Genomic DNA, 21,774 nt, shown 5'->3' with positions numbered 1-21,774 from the left:
CCTTCAATCCCATCAATTTCCCTAACACAATTTCCGGACTAATAAGGATTTCCTTCAGTTCCTCCTTCTCGCTAGACCCTCGGTCCTCTAGTATTTCCGGAAGGTTATATGTGTCTTCCTTCATGAAGACAGAACCAAAATATTTGTTCAATTGGTCTGCCATTTCTTTGTTCCATTTTATAAATTCACCTGCTTCTGACTTCAAGGGACCGACATTTGTCTTCACTAATCTCTTTCTCTTCACATATCTATAGAAGCTTTTGCAGTCAGTTTTTATGGTCCCAGCAAGCTTCCTCTCTATTTTTCCCCTCCAAATTAAACCCTTAGTCCTCCTCTGCTGAATTCTAAATTTTTCCCAGTCCTCAGGTTTGCTGCTTTTTCAGGCCAATTTATATGCCTCTTCCTTGGATTTAACACTATCCTTAATTTCCATTGTTAACCACGGTTAAGCCACCTTCCCCGTTTTGTTTTTACTTCAGACAAGGATGTACAATTGTTGAAGTTCATCCATGTGATCTTTAAATGTTTGCCATTTCCTATCCACAGTCAACCCTTTAAGTATCATTCACCAGTCTATTCTAGCCAATTCACGTCTCATACCATCGAAGTTACCTTTCCCCAAGTTCAGGACCCTAGTCCCTGAATTAACTGTGTCACTCCCCATCTTAATAAAGTATTCTACCATATTATGGTCACATTTCCCCAAGGGGCCTCACACAACAAGATTGCTAATTAGTCCTTTCTCATTGTACATCACCCAGTCTAGGATGACCAGTCCTCTAGTTGGTTCCTCGACATATTGGTCTCGAAAACCATCCCTAATACACTCCAGGAAATCCTCCTACACCATATTGCTATCAGTTTGGTTGGCCCAATCTATATGTAGATTAAAGTCACCCATGATAACTGCTGTACCTTTATTGCACGCATCCCTAATTTCTTGTTTGATGCTGTCCCCAACCTCACTATTACTGTTTGGTGGTCTGTACACAAATCCCACTAGCGTTTTCTGCTCTTTGGCATTCTGCAGCTCTACCTATACAGATTCCACATCATTCAAGCTAATGTCCTTCCTTACTATTGTGTTAATTTCCTCTTTAACCAGCAACCCTATCCCACATCTTTTTCCTTTCTATCTATCCTTCCTGAATGCTGAATACCCCTGGTTGTTGAGTTCTCAGCCTTGGTCACCTTGGAGCCATGTCTTCATAATCCCAATTATATCATATTCGTTAATAGCTGCCTGCGCAGTTAATTCATCCAGCTTATTACGAATAATCCTTGCATTAAGGCACAGAGCCTTCAGGCTCGTCTTTTTAACACACTTTGTCTCTTTGGAATTTTGCTGTAATGTGGCCCTTTTTGATTTTTGCCTTGGGTTTCTCTGCCCTCCACTTTTACTTTTCTTCTTTCTATCTTTTGCTGCTGCCCTCATTTTACTTCCCTCTGTATCCCTGCGTCCCAGCGGAGATGCATGAAGAGATCAAGCCATTCCAGCCACGCAAAGACGAAATGTCCATACAGGCGGACTGTCTTTTGTGGGGTAATCGCGTGGTTTTGCCCAAGAAAGGCAGGGAAACGTTCATACGCGACCTACACAGTACCCACCCAGGCATAGAATGATGAAAGCTATAGCCAGATCCTATGTGTGGTGGCCCGGCATCGACTCAGATTTGGAGCCATGCGTGCGCCAATGCAACACTTGCTCTCAACTGTGCAATGCACCCAGGGAGGCATGCTAAGTTTGTGGTCATGGTCATTAAAACCGTGGTCTCGGATCAACGTTGATTTTGCGGGCCTGTTTCGAGGCAAAATGTTTTTGGTTGTTGTGGTGCTTATTCAAAAAGGATTGAGTGTGTAATAATGTCTGTAAGCACATCCACGGCCACCATCGAAAGCCTACGAGCCATGGTCGCCACGCATGGCCTGCCTGATGTCCTTGTCAGCGACAATGGACCCGTGTTTCACCAGTGCTGAATTCAAGGAATTCATGACCCACAATAGGATCAAGCACGTCCCATCTGCCCCATTCAAACCCGCATCCAACGGCCAGGCAGAACGGGCAGTCCAAACCATCAAGCAAAGCTTGAAACATGTATCGGAAGGCTCCCTGCAGACCCGCCTGTCCCGAGTCCTGCTCAGCTACTGCACCAGACCCCACTCACTCACCGGGGTTCCCCCAGTCGAGCTGCTCATGAAAAGGGTGCTTAAAACAAAGCTCTCTCTTGTGCACCCTGATCTCCACGATCACATTGAGGACAGGCGGCATCAACAAAGTATGTACCATGATCGCGCAAACTTGTAACACGATATTGAAGTCAATGACCCTGTATTTGTACTCAACCAAGGACATGGTCCCAAATGGCACTGTCATAAACAAAGAACGGAGTCGGGTGTTTCATCTCAAGCTTGCTAATGGACTAACTTGCAGAAAGCATTTGGACCAAACCAAACTGCGATTCACAGACAGCCACGAGCAACCCGAAGAGGACACCACCAACTTTGACCCTCCAACACACACACAAGTGGCAACCGACATCACGGTTGACCACGAAGCTGAACTCACCATCTCCAGCAGCCCAGCAAGGCCAGCGGCCCAGCAGCCCAGCGAAGAACTAACCAACTTACCCACACCTGCATCTGTACCGAGACGATTGACAAGGGAGCGAAAAGCCCCAGATCATCTCGCCCTGTAAATAAGTGTACTATTGACTTTGGGAGGGAGTGATGTTATGTATGCAACCCTGTGTAACCTTTATCATACAGCTACCAGAGGGCATACCTGTTGGAGTCCCAAGGGATCCCAGCATCCCTTGGGAGCAAGGTATATAAGCAGGCCTCCCATACTGTACCAGCACTCGAGTTTGAATAAAGGTGCTAAGGTCACACTTACTCATGTTACAGTACTCAGTTACATTACTTTATTATGAACATAATACAACTAATGGAGAAAGTTCTTCTTTGCAGTACTAATGACAAAACTGTTTCAATGGAAGGCACATTGCCATTCAATCATAATCAGGCTGGTCACAAATACTTATCATCTCACTGTGATACATTCCTCACTACAAGCCCTCACAACTTCCAATTATTGTTGTTCTTTCATTTAGATCTTGATGTACACAGTCCCACTATCTCATCATTGGTCTGCATTTAGCTGCTTCCCAGCTAGGATCTATTCTATTATCATTCAGACATAATAATCTTCAGTTACACAACACACAATATGCTCATCCTGAGCTTTGTGACATAATAATGCTGTTACTGCAAGCACATTACTCCTCATGATTTCAACATTTCTCGCTCTGTCTTCCCACCTGAACCCCAAGATCCTTTTTACAGAGCACATTCCAAAAGCATCCGTCTTCCGTGCTTTCAACAGTTCCTAGAACACATTCTGAACAAAATGTGGGTTAGCTGGACTGCAGTCAGTCAAAACAGATTCCCAACTAGGAATGAGGAAATATCTGAGTTTATTATGATCAGATTTCAGCCAAATCTTTAAGGTTAAGCCTCACCCATTTCAGTGCACATGCTGGTTGCGATTTCCCCAACCTGGGCGGGATGAAGGCAGGAAATGGTGGCGGCGGGTGATGAACCCACTCTTGCGGCGAACCAGCCAAAAATAAGATCTTACCATAATGGGCCTTGTTAGGCCCACCCTGCATGTTTCCGTTCCAATTCATGGTGATGTCACCAGATGATGCGCTACTTTTAAAGGGGCCATGGCCCCATTTGCTGACAGTTGGATTTTCTTTCATGAAGCTTGTGTTAGTGAGTGGAGGTCTGCACCATGACGTCTGAAAGGCAGAGATCTTTGCCTCATTTTAATGATGAGTCCCTCCAGCATCATGTTGAGGGAGTGAGGGCACGTAGGGAGGTTCTCTTCCCTGTGACTGGCAGGAAGAGGCTTCCCCAACAGACTAAATCAGTATAACTTAATATCATTGAAGAGATTATGGCAAATTCAGTTGTGCCTCGCACTTTGGCATAGTGCAGGTAAAGGTTTAATGATCTTCTAAGATCAGGAAAAGTAAGTATAAACCTACACTTACCTTGATGATGCTGTGCCTGTCATCACATCGCCACCACTGTGCATTGCCAACCATACTCCTGCACAACGTTATTCAGCCCAAGATCCCTTAGACATTCATCCATCCCTTAGACCGTCATCTCTCTCTATTTATGTTATAAGGTCCCCATCTTAGTTTCCACCCCTCGCACTCAGCATCATCATTATGCAAAGAAAGCAAATCACAGCACAAAAGGAGGCACCTTGGTATCGCCAAGCCACTCCAGCAAAATGTCCCTGTGAAGCTGTGACATTCCATTAATGATGGTCATTCCATTGGTCTCTTTAAACCTTCTCTTCTTTGCCTCCTTGCAGGAAATGATTTCCCACAATAAGAGGGAGAGGGAGAGAACTTGAGAAAGCCCTCAGTCGATCTTTCATTTGTCAAGTGCAGAGGAAGCAGCACTTGATATTGCTAGTGTGGTGGAGGTTCCGGAAGTAGGGGACGGAGAGAGGACTCAATAGAAGAAGCTGGTGACAGAATTATTATCCACACAGTTGCATGCCTTTCATCAGTCACTCATATGGGGTGTTATGTGATCACAAAATTAATGGTGATGATGTGTATAATGACATGTGTCTGCACTTTAGATGTCATATATTTAAATCATGTCTTTACTCTCCCACAGGTCCATCAGAAGTGCCCCCCGCCACCCCCCAACTGCCCAAGAGCAAGAGGAACAAGAGTCCTCGGAGGAGCTTTCAGCCTCTGAGGGCACAGTGTCACCTCACAGAACGCAAACCAGCACCAGCGCAGATACACACACCTCGGTGTGGCTGTCACGAGATAGAGTAATGTTGTCACCTGGTGTCTCACAGATTACAAGTGAGCAAGAACAGATGGTGGAGATAGAGTCATCAGTGGAATCTCCTCCTCAGAGGGCGCAGGAGCTCTGCTCAGCTGTGTGCAGACACTGAGCATTGGGGGCCATCCAGAAAGAGACTGATCCTGGAGCTGCAGGAACAAGTGTAGGAGGCTCTGACTGGTTTTACAACTGTGCTGACTATGAGTGTGCAGAGAATGGAGGAGTCCATCTCCAACATGAGCAGTACCAGGGCGCAGTAATTTCCTCGATGGGTAGGATGGCCATCTGCATGGAGGAATATCAGTGGCAAACTTTATATAGGTGCCCGACTTGTTAAACAAGGCATTGGTGACCTGTGTGATGCATCAGTGGGCAATAGACGGGAAATGCCGCTAATATCTGTGGCAGATGCCTGGAAGGAGCCTGAGGTGAAGAAGTTGAGGGCAAAGGTGACTTTCAGCCACTGGTGTCCACCCCTTTCTCTGGGCTGCAGGTCTTCCTCCAGCAATGTGCAAAGGTTGGTGACCACCTGACGCAAAAGCCTGAGTCTCCTTCAGCACTACTGCTCCATCATGTTGAGGTAGATCATCCTTTGCCTATAGACTAATGCCTCTGGCATGGTGCATCCCTGCGATGATGCCCTCCACCTGTGCAGCATGAGGGGGCTAAGAAGATGGTTGCCGCTTTTGTTGTTGCTGGTGCTGGTGTGGCTGGTTCTGCTGCTCCTGCGGCTGGTTCTCATCAGACTCAGAGGACCAAGAAGAGAGAGCATAAATTGTTCCCATTTTGATTCTTGTTATGCCAGATCCATTTGAGTTGACAGAAGCAATCTGTCAGTGGTCAGAAATGTTCCTTCAAGAAGGTTACAGTGCATATAGAGTTCACTACAGACAATTCCAAAGTTTATGAAGCTGAAAAGACTCTTCTAAACACTGACGGCTACAGCTTCTGAGATTGGAAAGTGGACAGGTATGAAATGGTAGCTTTTATAACACTTTTGCAGCTGTCACCTATTGAAAGCAATGGAGAGTCATTGAGAACCTGACACACTTACCTGGCATATTCCCGAGGGACGGCAAACTCATCAAAAAGTTGGTGAAATGGTAAGTGCCTGGTTATAATTCTCTTAAATACCTTTAAAGTACCTGTTAAGGAACTCAATTGACTGGCCCGCTGCTTGCTGTCGGGTCTCTGAGCCGCAGGCAGACCCAACAGCTGAGAAACTGACATGGAGGCGGGTTCAGAGCAAGATCCCACCCCGCTGTCAATCAGGGCCATTTTGACAGCGAGCCCACCTCCAAATCTGCACTTACCACAGGGCTGGAACATTTCCGGCCATTACTTCTGCCTTAATCTCAGTGCTAAAGTATATTTTATATTAATTGTTGTTATTTCTACATTGTCTCCAAGGACTGAAAAATCAACCTAAATCTTTTTCAGACTCAAATTAAAGAATCTTTAGCAGCAGTCTGTTGGCTCAATAGTTTTACACCGTGAGTAGCTGTTTAAAGTTTCATTCTAAATATCAAGCACAGCAAGTCATTACGAACACATTCACAATGTAACAGCACATGGTAACCAGAGCAATACCTAATGTTTGGTCACCGTGGGACATCAGACAATCTGAATAATTTAGAATGAGTTTTGAGCCTTTTGTGTCAGTTTTTAACATTATAATCTTAAGCAACCATATTTTGATGGCATAGCAGCAAACTGATCTGCTTCATTTTGGACAAAAATAATTTATATTTAGACTGAGCCAGCAACTTTCATTTTGTGTTATTATTTTCTTTAATTGCAATATATTCAATACTAAAAATTCAATCAAATAGATCGTACCATGACAGCTGGGCAAAGCTCGATTCCATCCAGGTCTTCCATCATCTCCCATAATGCACGTAAGGGTTGAATAACCTTGCAACACATAGCCCGCATCGCAATAATTGGTCACAGTCGATCCCAGCTTAAAGTCACTTCCCAGTCTGGTACCATTCATGACATTTCCAGGATCAAAGCAGGATTCTCGAAGTTTTGCTAAATAATCAAAAAGGAAATGTTCAGAACAGTTTTTGGTCGACATCAATTTTGGGTGTTCCTCAAAAATAATCTTCAATTAATTTCACGTAATAATAATTGGCGTATTTAAATAAGAGCAATTTTGTTTTCAGGAAATAGTAAAGGACTGGTTATGCCACTTGGGATCAAAAAGTCTAATATGAGTCATGAGGATCAAATTCTTATCAAGCTGCTTTGAAACATAGAATTTACAGCATAGAAACAGTTCATTTGCCGATGTTTATTTTCCACACAGGCCTCCTCCCAGCCCTCTTTATCTCACCCTATCAATATAAGCTTCCATTCCTTTCTCCCTCAAGCACTTAACTCATCATCATCATTATCATCATCATAGGCAGTCCCTCGGAATCGAGGAAGACTTGCTTCCCTCCTAAAGTGAGTCCTTTGATGGCTGAACAGTCCAATACGAGAGCCACAGACCCTGTCACAGGTGGGACAGACATTTGTCGGGGGAAGGGGGGAACAAGCGCTTAACTAGCCTCCCCTTAAATATATCTATGCTATTCACCACAACCACTCCATGTGGTAAAGTGTTCCATATTCTCACCAGTCTCTGAACTCCCTATTGGATTTATTAGTGATTATTTTATACTTATGGCCCCTAGTTTTGGAAACATCTTCTCTACATCCACTCTATCAAACCCTTTCATAATTTTAAAGACCTCTATCAGATCATCCCTCAGTCTTCTTTTTTCGAGAGAAGAGCCCCAGCCTGCTCAGTCTTTCTTGATAGTTGGACCCTCTCAATTCTGGTATCATCCTTGTAATTCTTGTTACACCTTCTCCAGTGCTTCTGTATCCTATTTGTACTATACAGACCAGAACTGTGCACAGTACAGTGCACAGAAACAGTTTGTACTTAACATGTTATTTGAGGAAAATAAAGGGGCTGGAATTCAGTTACACCCCATTTGGGGGTGGTAACTGATGTGAGGCGGGACTTCCTGCGCCTGGAGCCTCGGCTGTGAAATTAGGGTTACCACCCAGGAGAATACGTGGAGCGCAACGTCGGCCATGGAAACAAAATGGAGCCCGGCACCTTCCCGTTAATTTTCGCCCCGTGTGTAGAGTGCGGCACGGTTCATGATCCACGAGGTTGGCGCGAACATCGCCCGTGGTCACCTCATAGGGCACTACCGAATTTCCGCTCCGGGGGCGAAAACTGGCGATGATGGCATCATCATGGGCGCAGCGGCCTGGGGCGCTACCGCTGGGAATGGAGCGCTGCCAGTTTGCACCCCTGCTAATTCCCATGGAATTTCGCGGGAGGCAGTAGCGGCCCATGCGCCTTGGGCGAGAAATCATTTGCGGGAGGCGCAAGTGCTGCGATTTCTCCTCCCAAGAATTTACAATTCAATTTCATTCAAAAATAGGCTGAATCTGAATCAAAACCGTGGGGCAGAGAATTGCATCGAGATGGGGGTGGCAGGGGGACCAGTGCCCAGCAAAGTGTAGAAATGCAGTGGTCATAGGGTATTCAATAGTCCGGGGGATAGACAGATGTTTTTGCAACCGGCAACTTGAGTCTCGCATGGTATGTTGCTTTCCTGGTGCCGGGGTAAATCATATAATGGAACGGGTGCAGAACATTCTGCAGAGGGATGGAGAACAGTCAGAAGTCATGGTCCCTATTGTAACCAATAACATATGAAGAAAAAAGGCTGAAATCCTGCAATCTGTGTTTCAGGAGCCAGGGATGAATCTAAAGAACAGGACGTCAAAGACGGTAATCACTCCCAGTGCCACCTGCTAGTGACTATGGGCCCAAGTTTATGATATCCACTAGAACGGCGCACCTCCGAGAGGCCCGCCTATTTTGTGGAATGAAAAGCACGCCAAAAACTAACCTCGCGATTCTCTGAGTGCAACAGGCCTGTTCAGCAGTCAGCGCGACGCAGCACAACAGCAGCTGGGCGGAGCTACAGCCCTGGGTTCAAAAAGTGCCGGCAGCTGCACGTGTGCGCAGTGGCGTCTGCGCGCATGCGCAGTAGCTCCTGGCTCCCAGATTCCGTGTGCGTGTACTACTGGCTGTTTGGGAGGGGCCTGAAGCACGCTGACCCGAGCCCTGGCTGAATGGGCTCCCCACGGCAAGTAAGGCTGACTGGATATCTCCCCAAGGCAAGAAATATTGGAGGGGTTTCACTGTGGTGGAGAAAGTCAAGAGTTCAGCACCACCTCTCTCCCCCACACCGATACCGCGTTGAGCCTAGCCTCCCGGTGTGCGTCTTACCGCATCTAGCCCTGCCTGGCCGAATGGGCTCCCCGCTGCAAGTAAGGCTGACTGGATATCTCCCCAAGGCAAGAAATATTGGAGGGGTTTCACTGTGGTGGAGAAAGTCAAGAGTTCAGCACCACCTCTCTCCCCCACACCGATACCACGTTGAGCCTAGCCTCCCGGTGTGCGTCTTACCGCATCTAGCCCTGCCTGGCCGAATGGGCTCCCCGCTGCAAGTAAGGCTGACTGGATATCTCCCCAAGGCAAGAAATATTGGAGGGGTTTCACTGTGGTGGAGAAAGTCAAGAGTTCAGCACCACCTCTCTCCCCCACACCGATACTGCGTTGAGCCTAGCCTCCCGGTGTGCGTCTTACCGCATCTAGCCCTGCCTGGCCGAATGGGCTCCCCGCTGCAAGTAAGGCTGACTGGATATCTCCCCAAGGCAAGAAATATTGGAGGGGTTTCACTGTGGTGGAGAAAGTCAAGAGTTCAGCACCACCTCTCTCCCCCACACCGATACTGCGTTGAGCCTAGCCTCCCGGTGTGCGTCTTACCGCATCTAGCCCTGCCTGGCCGAATGGGCTCCCCGCTGCAAGTAAGGCTGACTGGATATCTTCCCAAGGCAAGAAATATTGGAGGGGTTTCACAGTGGAGGAGAAAGTCACTGGCCGAATGGGCTCCCTCATCGCGGCCAGAGTGCCGATTTCCAGCCTGCAGCACGCAGCCCCTAGCCCTGGCCAGACTCCTGGTGCTCCCAAATGGGTAGGTGAGGTAGGAAGTTTTTATTTTTTAATTATTGATTTATTGAACGATTTTTTATTTTTTATATCTTTATTTTTTATTTATTGATTTATTGATTTATTTATCATTTATTATTGATGATGGATCTTTATTTTTAAAAGTGAAGTGTTTAATGCTTTGGAAAATCCCCTAACTTCCCTCCAACTTCCCTACCCCGCAGTGCCCCCCCCCCGCCCGCCCGCCCTGCCCCATCTCTGGCTACCTGCGCCGAATTCTAAAGTGTACACAAGGGTTTTCTGATTGTTCTAACTTAGTTTGGAGTAACTTTTAGGTGCCGAAACTTGCAAAACAGGCGTAACTGGCTGGTAATGCCCCCTTTAAAAAAAACTGAACTAAAACTAAACTAAACGAACTCACTAGAACTGGAGCCAACTAAATGCCGAGAATTGCAATTTCCAAGATACTCCAAACTAAACGAGTTGCTCCAAAAAAATAGGAGCAACTCCACCCGAAGCTTGGGTCCAAAAGGAGCACTAAGCTAAGGCAAGTTAATGTGTGACTGTAGAATGGTGTAGAAGGGAAGGCTTCAGATTCCTGGGGCATTAGGATCAATGTTCCCTCTGTTTCATTGATTTTGTGGTCAACACATTGCTATGAACACACTGTTTATTGATAAAGGTTTAACAATCGCACTACACAGCACCAGTTCCTCCACTAGGCTCACAACTGCAGGCCTGCTTAAGGATGGCCTAGATCCAATTAACTGGAGTTTTATTGAATCGTGTGAACATCACGTGACTGGCGAAGCCACTCACAATGTAACAGCTCTACAACTATTTTGGTTGGAAAAAAATAAATCAAGTGCCCTCTGATTAAAGGGGGGGGACACCAAACATTTTCAAACAAGTGCCCCCTTGTTATTTTTTTGTTCTTTTTGGGGGGGGTTTTGGGGGCACTAAAAGCACAAATTAAACAAGGACCTCCTGGCTAAAAGGGGGCAGGCACTAAAACCAACAATTAAACAAATTACACTTTAAACAATAATAAGCAAATTAAAATGTGGTTGCCAGGGGTGATGATGCAATCCAGTTCCTCCAGCGCCCACCTCTCGCGGAAGGCCACGAGCGTACCGGTGAACACCGCGTGCTCCATCTCCAGGGATACCCTGGCTCGGATGTAACAGCGGAAGAGAGGCAGGCAGTCGGGCTGAACGACCCCCTCGACCGCCCGCTGCCTGAACCGGCTGATGGCCCCCTTGGCCCCCCCAGTTCTACGAGGAGGCCTTCCTACCTGCCTGCTCCCCTCCGCACAGGGTGCCCAAAGATCAGGAGTGTGGGACTGAATTGCAACCAGAACTTGAGGAGCAGCCCCTTCAAATAATGGAATAGGGGCTGCAACCTCGTACATTCCATAAAAACGTGGAACACGGACTCCTCCAGACCGTAGAAATTACAGGCGGCCTGGGAGCCCGTGAACTGACTTAAAAACTTATTGCACTGGACTGCTCCGTGCACCACCCTCCAGGCCAAGTCCCCAATAAATAGTGGGAGGACTCCCGTGTAGAGTGCACTCCATTGGGAACCCCCGCCTCCTCTGAACGGCTAAATGGCAGACAAGGATGGCAAGGTGGAGAGTGTGCAGGAGCAGCCCGTACAGGAAACACCTCTGCACAGAACTGAAAGGCACGGAGGGGATTTCCCCGAGGAGGCTCAAATTGTGAGGCGCCAACTCCCGAGGGAGGTTTTGGGGCTTGGCGCCGATGAGGAATTCCGTTTGGACGGGGGTCAGTTTGGAAGGGATCTCCCCACATGCATGAGCCTCCTCGACACACCTAAAGGAGTCAGGGCCCAGCGATGTTTATAGCGACTCGATGGCATTGGACGCCGCCGGACGTCGGCCCAGTTTAGGCGCCATGTCAGCATGTCAGGTGCCATCTAGCTGACTCCTCCGCCATCGAACAGATCCCTGACCCTGGTCACCTCGCCAGCCAAGCCCTCTCGTCCGCCTGCCACCTAAAACCGCGGTCGTGGAGGTACAGATTCCTGAGCAGCGGCTCCGCAACAGCTCTACGACTATTTTGTTGTATAACAAATAACAAATAATCAAGTGCCTCCTGATTAAAGCGGGTGAGGGGAGGCGGGGGGGGGGCACACTCGGAAAACTTTTCAAGTGCCTCTTTTTTTTGTATTTGTTTTTTTTTTCGGGCAGTAAAAACACAAATTATACAATTGCCTCCTGGCTAAAAGCTGGGGTGGGGCGGGGTGGGGGGGGGGGGGGGAGGGGCAGCACTAAAAACCAGCACAATAAACAAATTAAACTTTAAACATATAAAATCGAATTAAAATTTGGTTGCCGGGGGTGATGATGCACTCCAGTCCCTCCGGTGCCCACCTCTCGCGGAAGGCCGCGAGCGTACCGGTGGATACCACGTGCTCCATCTCCAGGGACACCCTGGCCCGGATGTAAGCACGGAAGAGAGACAGGCAGTCGGGCTGAACGATCCCCTCAACCGCCCGCTGCCTGGACCGGCTGATCGTTCCCTTGGCCGTGCCCAGGAGCAGTCCTACGAGGAGGCCCTCAGACCTGCCCACTCCCCTCTGCACAGGGTGCCCAAAGATCGGGAGTGTGGGACTGAAGTGCAACCAGAATTTGAGGAGCAGCCCCTTCAAATAATGGAATAGGGGCTGCAACCAGGCACATTCCATAAAAACATGGAACACGGATCTTCCAGACCGCAGAAATTGCAGGCGGCCGAGGAGCCCGTGAACCGACTTAAACATTTATTGCATGGGACTGCTCCGTGCATCACCCTCCAGGCCAAGTCCCCAATAAATAGTGGGAGGACTCCCGCGTAGAGTGCACTCCATTGGGGACCACTGTCTCCTCCAGACGGCAAAGTGGTGCACCATGGCGTGTCCAGACAGCAGACGAGGATGGCAAGGTGGAGAATGTGCAGGAGCAGCCCGTACTGGAAACCCCTCCGCGCAGAAATGAAAGGCACGGAGGGGATTTCCCCGAGGAGGCTTAAGTTGTGAGACGCCAGCTCCCGAGAGAGGTTTTGGAGCTTGGTGCCGATGAGGAATTCCGTCCGGACGGGGGTCAGTTCGGACGGGATCTCCCCACGTGCTTGAGCCTCCTCGAGACACCTAATGGAGTCAGGGCCCAGCGCTGTTTTTAGCGACTCGATGGCATTGGCTGCGTGGCGGACGTCAGCCCAGTTTAGGCGCTGTGCCAGCACGTCTGGCGCCATCCAGCCCGCTCCTCCGCCATCGAGCAGGTCCCTGACCCTGGTCACCTCGCCAGCCACAGCCCTCTCGTCCGCCTGCCACCTAAAACCGTGGTCGTGGAGGTACGGATTCCTGAGCAGCGGCTCCGCAACAGCTCTAGAACTCTTTTTGATTGGAGAAAAAACAAACATTAGTTCAAGTGCACCCCGATCTGGGGTACACTCCAGACACTTTTCAACTGCATTTTTATTTATTTATTTATTTTTTTGGGGGGGGGAGTTTGTGTTTTTTTGGGGGGGTTTAAAAGCATAAATGATTGCAAGTGCCCCCTATGAAAGGGGAGGGGGACACTTAAAACCCGGCAATTAAAACAAATTAAACTTTAAAACATATAAAATCAAATTAAAATTTGGTTGCCGGGGGTGATGATGCACTCCAGTCCCTCCGGCGCCCACCTCTCGCGGAAGGCCGCGAGCGTACCGGTGGACACCGCATGCTCCATCTCCAAGGACACCCTGGCTCGGATGTACACGTGGAAGAGAGGCAGGCAGTCAGGCTGAACGACCCCCTCGACCGCCCGCTGCCTGGACCGGCTGATGGCACCCTTGGCCGTGCCCAGGAGCAGTCCTACGAGGAGGCCCTCGGACCTACCCGCTCCCCCCTGCACAGGGTGCCCAAAGATCAGGAGTGTGGGACTGAAGTGCAGCCAGAAATTGAGGAGCAGCCCCTTTAAATAATGGAACAGGGGCTGCAACCTCGCACATTCGATAAAAACATGGAACACAGACACCTTCAGACCGCAGAAATTGCAGGCGGCCTGGGAGCCTGTGAACCGGCTTAAAAATTGATTGGATGGGACTGCTCCGTGCACCACCCTCCAGGCCAAGTCCCCGATAAATAGTGGGAGGACCCCCGCGTAGAGTGCCCTCCATCGGGGACCCCTGCCTCCTCCGGACGGCAAGATGGTACGCCATGGCGTGTCCGGACGGCAGACGAGGATGGCAAGGTTGAGAGTGTGCAGGAGCAGCCCGTACAGGAAACCCCTCCGCGCAGAACTGAAAGGCACGGAGGCGATTTCCCCGAGGCGGCTCAAGTTGTGAGGCGCCGGCTCCCGAGGGAGGTTTCGGGGTTTGGCGCTGATGAGGAATTCCGTCCGGACGGGGGTCAGTTCGGACGGGATCGCCCCACGTGTTTGAGCCTCCTCGACATACCTAACGGAGTCAGGGCCCAGAACTGTTTTTAGCAACTCGATGACATCGGCCGCGCGGCGGACGTTGGCCCAGTTTAGGCGCCGTGCCAGCAAGTTTGGCGCCATCAAGCCTGCTCCTCCGCCATCGAGCAGGTCCCTGAACCTGGTCCCCTCGCCAGCCACAGCCCTCTCGTCCGCCTGCCACCTAAAACCGCGGCCGTGGAGGTACGGATTCCTGAGCAGCGGCTCCGCAACAACTCTGCAAACCTGTCAGCATACTCCCAGGTGCATACATTACAGATATATAAAATAGACCACCAAATAGTAGGAGTTGATAGAGGAGCAAATTTGAAGCAACTTTCTGAAAGATGCAAGAACTATAGAGTAGTGATAATGGGGTACTTGAATTATCCCAATTTAGATAGGGAAAATAGCCGTGTTCAGGGAAAAGAGGGTGAGGAATTCCTGAAATGTGTAGAAGAGAACTTTTTAGATCAGTACATTTCCAGCCCAATGAGGGAGGAAGCAGTACTGGATCTTGTTCTGGGGAATGAAGTGGGGCAAGGGGAGAATTTTTCAGTTGGCAAGTTTTTGGGAAATAGTGGTCTCAATATCATTAAGTTTAGAGTAGTTATGGAAAAGGACATGGAACAATTGAACATGACAATACACAACTAGAGGAGGGCTGATTTCAGTGCGTTGAAAGTGGATCTGGCCCGAGTGGATTGGAATCAAAGTTTTGCAGGTAAAACAATAAATGAACAATGGGAGGCCTCCAAGAGGAGATAGTTCGGGTACAGACTAGTCATATTGCCATGAGTAGAATGAAAAGTCATCCAAAGTTAAAGCTCCCTGGATGACTAAGGATATAGAGATTAAAATGCAACAGAAAAAGGCGACTTACGATAAATGTCAGGTTCATAAAGCAGTAGAGAACCATGATGAATACAGAAAGTACAGAGAACTGAAAAAGAAAGTAAGAGGGGCAAAGAGAATAGATTTGTGGATAAAATAAAAGGGAACCAAAAAGTCTTTTATAAACATATTAATAGTAAAAGGGTGGTCAAAAGAAGGCTGGGACAGATTAAGGACCAAAAAGGAGATATTCTTGTGAAGACAGACGCATTTCTGAGTTACTAAATTAATACTTTACTTCTTTCTTCACTAAAGAAGAGGATGCTGCCAAAGTCACAGTAAAGGAGGAGGTAGTAGAGATATTTGATAGAATAAAAATAGATAAAGAGGAGTACTTAAAAGATTTAGAGCGCTCAAAGTAGAAAAGTCACATGGTCCAGATGGGATACATCCTAGATTACTGAGAGAAGAAAAGGTGAAGGTTACGGAGGCTCTGGCCACAACCTTCCAATCCTCCTTAGATATGGGAGCAGTGCTGGAGGACTGGAGGATTGCAAATGTTACACTCCTGTTCAAGAAAGCACAAGGGATAAACCAGCTAACTACAGGTCAGTCAGGCGAATATTGGTACTGGGAAAACTTTTAGAGGCAATAATCCAAGAAGAAATTCATTTTTGCACTTCGAAAAATATGGGTTAATAAATGATAATCAGCTTGGATTTGTTAAAGGCAAATCTTGTTTAACTAACTTGATTGAGTTCTTTGATGTAGTAACATAGAGGGTTGGATATAGTTAAATAGTTGGTGCTGTGTATATGGACTTTCAAAATGTGTTTGATAAACTACCACATAATAGATTTGTTAGTAAAATTGAAGCTCATGGGGTTAAAGGGGTAGTGGCAGCATGGATATAAAATTGGCTAAGGGTCAGAAAGTAGAGAAGATTGGTGAACGGTTGTGTTTCAGACTGGAGTGAAGTATACAGTGGTATCCCCAGATTTTGGAGTTGGGACCACTGCTCTTTTTGATACATATTAATGACCTGGATTTGGGTATGCAGGGCACAATTTCAAAGTTTGAAGATGAGTGGAACTTGGAAATGTAGCAAACAGTAAGGACTTCAAGAGAGTATAGACAGACTGGTGAAATGGGCAGATACATGATAGATGTGAATTAACGCAGAAAAGTGCGATGTGACACATTTTGGTAGGAGGAATGAGGAGAGACAATATAAATTAAATGGTAAAATTGTAAAGCAGGTGCAGGAACAGAGAGATCTAGGGGTATACATACACAAATATTTGAAGAAGGCGGAGAAGATGAGATGGCTGTTAAAAAGGCATATAGGATCCTTGGTTTTATAAACAGAGGCAATAGAGTACAAAAACAAGGAAGTTATGCAAAACCTAATCACTGGTTAGGCCCCTGCTGGAGTATTGTGTCTAATTCTGGACACCACACTTTTGGAAGGATGTCAAGTCTTTGGAGAGGGTGCGGAGGAGATTTACTAGAATGATACTAGGTTTGCGGGACTTCAGATATGTGGACAGACTAGATAGCTGGGGTTATTATCCTTTGAGCAGAGAAGGTTAATGGGAGATTGATTAGAGGTGTTCATCGAGGGTTTTGCAAGAGTAAAAAAGTAGAAACTGTTTTCAATGGCATAAGGGTTGGTAACCAGAGGTCACAGATTTAAAGTAACTGGAAAAAGAACCAGAGATGAGATGAGGAGAATTATTATTATGAGTTGTTATAATCTGGAATGTATTGCCTGAAAGGATGGTAAAGGCAGATTCAATAATATTGGAAAACTAATGGAACAGATATTTGAAGGGGAAATAATTGCAGGGATTTGAGGAAAGGACACGGAGTGGGACTGATTGAATAGCTCTTTCAAAGAGCCAGCACAGGCACGATGGGCTGAATGGCTTCCATCCGTGCTGTATCATGCTATGATTCTATAAAAGTTCCTCCTCTTCTCAAATTGATGAAATATTCAAATTTAATGATGACATTTTCATTTCAAATTGGAGAGAGAACGACCATGAACAAGAATCTCCCTGACTATTACAGAAGATGCATGGACCCATTAGATCACAGAGAAACTAATGCCCAATGTGGAAAGGGGTCAATATATTCAAGAGATAAATTTGGCTTTGCTTATTTCTATTAAAAGTATAAAGTCATATATGTGTGATATAATTGCGGGTAACAGTGAACCGAAAGGGCCAAAGAACGTATTGGGAGTTAAGCATGAGCAATTGTAATTTATTTTCCATATGATTGATTTAACAGGAAATAATTTATTGTTAGGGTAGTTGAAGAGAGCGAGGACGAAGACATCAGGCAGAACACTCACCCACATAGGTAAGATTGCATCTGAATGGCAGCTGATGTGATAAAATATCCAAGATGTAATTATTGGAAGTATGAGTTCAGGACTACAGGGTCATATCTCAGTAAAATGCAATGATAATGTTAACTGAACTGTGAACAGATATACAAACTGCCTTAATATGATGTATAGCGCATATCTATTTGATTTATGTAAGGTCTCAATGCCAAGTTTCAGACCAGAAATGAAGTAGGCTATACCACACAGAAGATATGAGGGGGAATTTTAACTCCCTCTACCTGATGAGAACGGGGTGGAATGGGAGTTAAAATCTACTAACCACTCAATTCCCACTCCGCAATTATTTTAACACCGTTGTTTTCTTGGACAGTTGAGATGCCTGCTTGACTCAGACGGGAGCCTCATAAATAAATGCAAATTGGGGTCCTATCACTTAGCTAGGATCTCGATGCAATTTTAACTGCCGAACAAGTGGAGCATGTAGTGCAGACTCTCTGCTCAGTAAAACATGGGGGACACCCAGTGGAGGCTCAGTGAGGCAAGTGCAAAACTTATTTTTGTGGAGTCCGAAGTACTCAGCTTGGCCGCTCGATCTTCATAACTCCAAAAAAGGTAAGCTTCAGTCAGGCAGCTGGCTGGTGGGACGTTAATGAGGAATGGCCATTAAAATTGGCTTCTCACTGCAGCTCCCGGGCAGACTGCCTGCCGACATTCCGCCCAGGAGTTCAAATTGCCCCTATGGTGTGCGTAATATTGTAATTGGGTAGATCACATTTGTCCAGCACAAGTTCTGCTGTGAAATCATGGTCTCAACAGCAGATGATACCAAATAGTAACCTTGAAGAATTATTTTCCTTTCATAGAATGGATTGCGTCACTCTCGTATGGATGTTCACAACTAACAAGACTGGCAAAATGATGAGTTTATTATTCAAAATTGCCATAAGAACAGTTCCCTTTAAAAATCACATTTCCTTTCCTTCTCTCCTGAAGGCATTGATTCTTGATTGGGTGTGGATCCATAGGCGCCATCTTTTTTCTGTTTCTAACCCAACTGGCCTTGACATTGGCAAGCTATTTGATGTGAAGCACATCACAGCCGAGCCCAATCCTCTGATCTTACTTGATGCCTGCATGAATGAACTTACAGGGTATCCTGGTTAGTGATCAGGAATGAAAACCCTGTCGGATTTTTTTTTTTTCATTTAGCTAGATTAGGGCCACTGCCATCAACCGTAGTACCACAACCAACTCAGCAAAGACAAAATCAAATCTGGACTTCTTGATCTGTCAGTCAATGGAATTAAATCTGCAGGTTCTCCAAAAGGTGGACAATCTGCTCCACCACGTTAGCACCCAGAAAAGAAAGATTTGCATTGATATAGTATCTTTCAGAACCTCAGGATGTCCCAATGTGCTTTACAGCCAATGAAGTACCTTTCAAGTGCACTCACAGCTGTAATGTAGTAAATGCAGCAGCCAATTTGTGCAAGGTCCCAAAAACAGCAATGAAATAAATCACCAGATCATCTGTTTTAGGTGTTGGTTGAGCAATAAATATTAGCCAGGACACTGGGGAGAAACCCATGTTCTTCTTTGCAATAGTGCCATGGTATCTTTTACATCCACTTGATAGGGCAGACAGAACCTTGGTTTAACATCTCATCTGGGGTGAAGTTGAAAATTACCGATGAGGGGGAGATCCAGCTGATAGTTTTCTCCTTTGTAGCCCAAGGATATTAAAACCAATTGTGATGCTTGTACTGTACCTTGAGTGAGAACAACTAAATATCAAACCTAGGATTCTTTTGTTCGATATGGCTCAGTAGCATACCACATAATGCTATTATGAGCTGAGGCATCAGGGAACCAATTCTGATTCTTTTCACTGCCATAATACATATTCTGTTTCACAGATAAAGGCTATTATTGCTTTATAAATTAAAATGCAAATTTCCACAGATTTTTAGTTCACAGGGATTTTTTTTTCTCCTGATATGCATCTCAATCTATTTTTAACAGCATAAATTTCTTGGTTTCATCAATTTAGTGATGCATCATTTGTTCCCTTTAAGTTCTTCGACTGCATTCATGATTCATAGAAATACTTTTTTTTGTGGCATTACTGCTTTTTCTGCTAGCTAATAAGTACAGGTGTAGTGTCGAGATTCAGGAGTTCTGGAATCCGGAATGTTCCGGAATCTGGACTCCAGACCGGTCGTGGCAGGGTCATCTGGAATCCGAAAAATATTCCAGAATCCGGACCCAATGATCCTGCCAACCTCGGGGCCTCACCACCGCTCGCCTCACCCCGCTACTCTTGGCTCGGGGCCTCCTCGGCGGGGCCCTACCCAAACACCACCTCGGCGGAGCCGGCCCGCCTGAACACCTCCTCGGTGAGACCCTGCCCAACAACCTCCTAGACGGGGCCCACCTGACGACAACCTTGGTGGAGCCGGCCCGCCCGATGACAGCCTTGGCGGGGCCTGCCTGCCCGACGACATCCTCCTCGGCGGGGCCGGATGGCCCGAACAGCTCTTTGGCGGGAATCCCCCCATCTTTTCTGACGTTCCGAAATCCGGAAATACTCAAAACTGGGCTCAGGTGTTTCCAGATTCGTGATGTCAGAAAGCAAATAGAAAATCCAGAAAAGCCCGAAATCCAGAACGGCCTTGGTCCCGAGGGTTCCGGATTTAAGGCGCTGCACCTGTATTGCTTTTGCTATTGGTTAAAAAGTACCTAAAATCAGCTTAGTCGTATTTCTGACAGTCCACCAACAAAGTCATCTATTTACAAATGAGCGCTACTTTTTTAAACCATCTTTTCAGTTCATTTCTTCGCCAATGAAATTACTTTTATAACTCAGTTTGAAAAATTGTCAAGAAGAATGCACTAGCATTTAGAAAAATGGATTTCGGAAGCATGCTTCAACATAATTTAAATTCTGCATTGTTTTGAACATATAACCACAAATTAATAAAGAATGTAAAATAAAAACCTAAAGGTTACTATACTAACCTTTATATTCAATGTGGAATCCTGAAAAGCTAACAGAGCCATCACTTCGAAAAGCCAAGTGTATGTTGTTTGAACTGCTTTCAATCCGCTCAGGCAGCTTATTATCTAGAAAGCTTCCGATCAGAGGGCTGTTACTGTCTGGGCCATCATACAGGTAAAGGAAGTCATAGTTGGGCTCCATGATGAAACTGCAAAGTAGAAAGTACATGTGTTCAAGCGATAACATTAATTTCCATTGTTTTTTTTCCCAGAGTAACCAGCACAATTTTAAACTAGATTCCATCCTCCTCATCAGCCACTGTCTCAGGCCAAACCAAGTTGTTCGCATTATCTCCATCCTATTTGATCTGTCTGACTCTATGTCTACCACCGTTCCACCACCTATTTCTGCCCATGCCTCAGCCCATCTGCCGTGTGAAACTTTTATCCATGGTTTTGTTTCCTCCAGACATGACAATTCCAATGCTCTCCTGACTGGCCACCCATTCTCCATCTCCATAAACTTGAGCTCATCCAAAAGTCTGGTGCCTGTATCTTAACACCCATCATCATTGTGCTCGCTGACCTACATCGGCTCATGATCCAGCAATGCCTCACATTTAAAATTCTCATCCTTGTATTCAAATCCCTACATGCCTTACCACTCCGGATCTCTGTCACCTCCTCCAGTCCCAACACCCTCCAAGAACTCTGTGTTCCTCCAATTCTGGCCCCACTCTCTTCACCCTACCATTGACAGCCACGCCTTCAGCAGTCCAGGCCCTAAGGTCCTGAATTTCTTCCCCGATCCTCTCCGCCGATCTATCTCTCTCTCCTCCTTTAAGATCCTCCTTAAAACCTACATTTCTGACCAAGCTTTTAATTACCCCTTACTAATATCTCTTTCTTAGGCTCCGTGTCAATTTTTGTCGGATTATGCTTCTGTGAAGCCCCTTGGGACATTCTTCTACATTAAATGAGTTATAGAAATGCAAGATGTTGTTGCAGAAAGGTACATTCAAGTATTGTCTTTTGATCTTTTCAACAATTGATTAGCCAGTTTACTGAGGTTTGCTTTAGTGGGGCAGTTTTAAAAAAATGTAAAGTTGTATATTTCTCAGCATTTCGTTTAAACTCTGCAACATTAAAAATTGAGTTTTTATATAAATAATAAAAATAGTTCAAAAACAATAGTTACATTCTGAAAACGCACAATAATTGGTCCAATTTGAAATCTTA

General features: G+C 46.3%; 1 protein-coding gene across 1 annotated transcript in view; it reads right to left on the bottom strand.

The window, feature by feature from the left end:
* Window positions 1-21,774, bottom strand: part of csmd3b (CUB and Sushi multiple domains 3b) — a 3,002,015-nt gene that overhangs the window by 388,086 nt on the left and 2,592,155 nt on the right. The window contains exons 29-30 of the mRNA XM_070874966.1: window positions 20,557-20,744; window positions 6,718-6,912 (exon numbers count right to left, since the gene is read on the bottom strand). Of these exons, the coding sequence (XP_070731067.1) occupies window positions 6,718-6,912; window positions 20,557-20,744 (383 nt within the window). The remainder of the gene's footprint in view (window positions 1-6,717; window positions 6,913-20,556; window positions 20,745-21,774) is intronic.

This window comes from Pristiophorus japonicus, chromosome 1 (genome assembly GCF_044704955.1).
Source record: "Pristiophorus japonicus isolate sPriJap1 chromosome 1, sPriJap1.hap1, whole genome shotgun sequence".
Lineage (NCBI taxonomy): Eukaryota > Metazoa > Chordata > Chondrichthyes > Pristiophoridae > Pristiophorus > Pristiophorus japonicus.
This window is presented reverse-complemented; position numbering and strand designations above follow the sequence as displayed.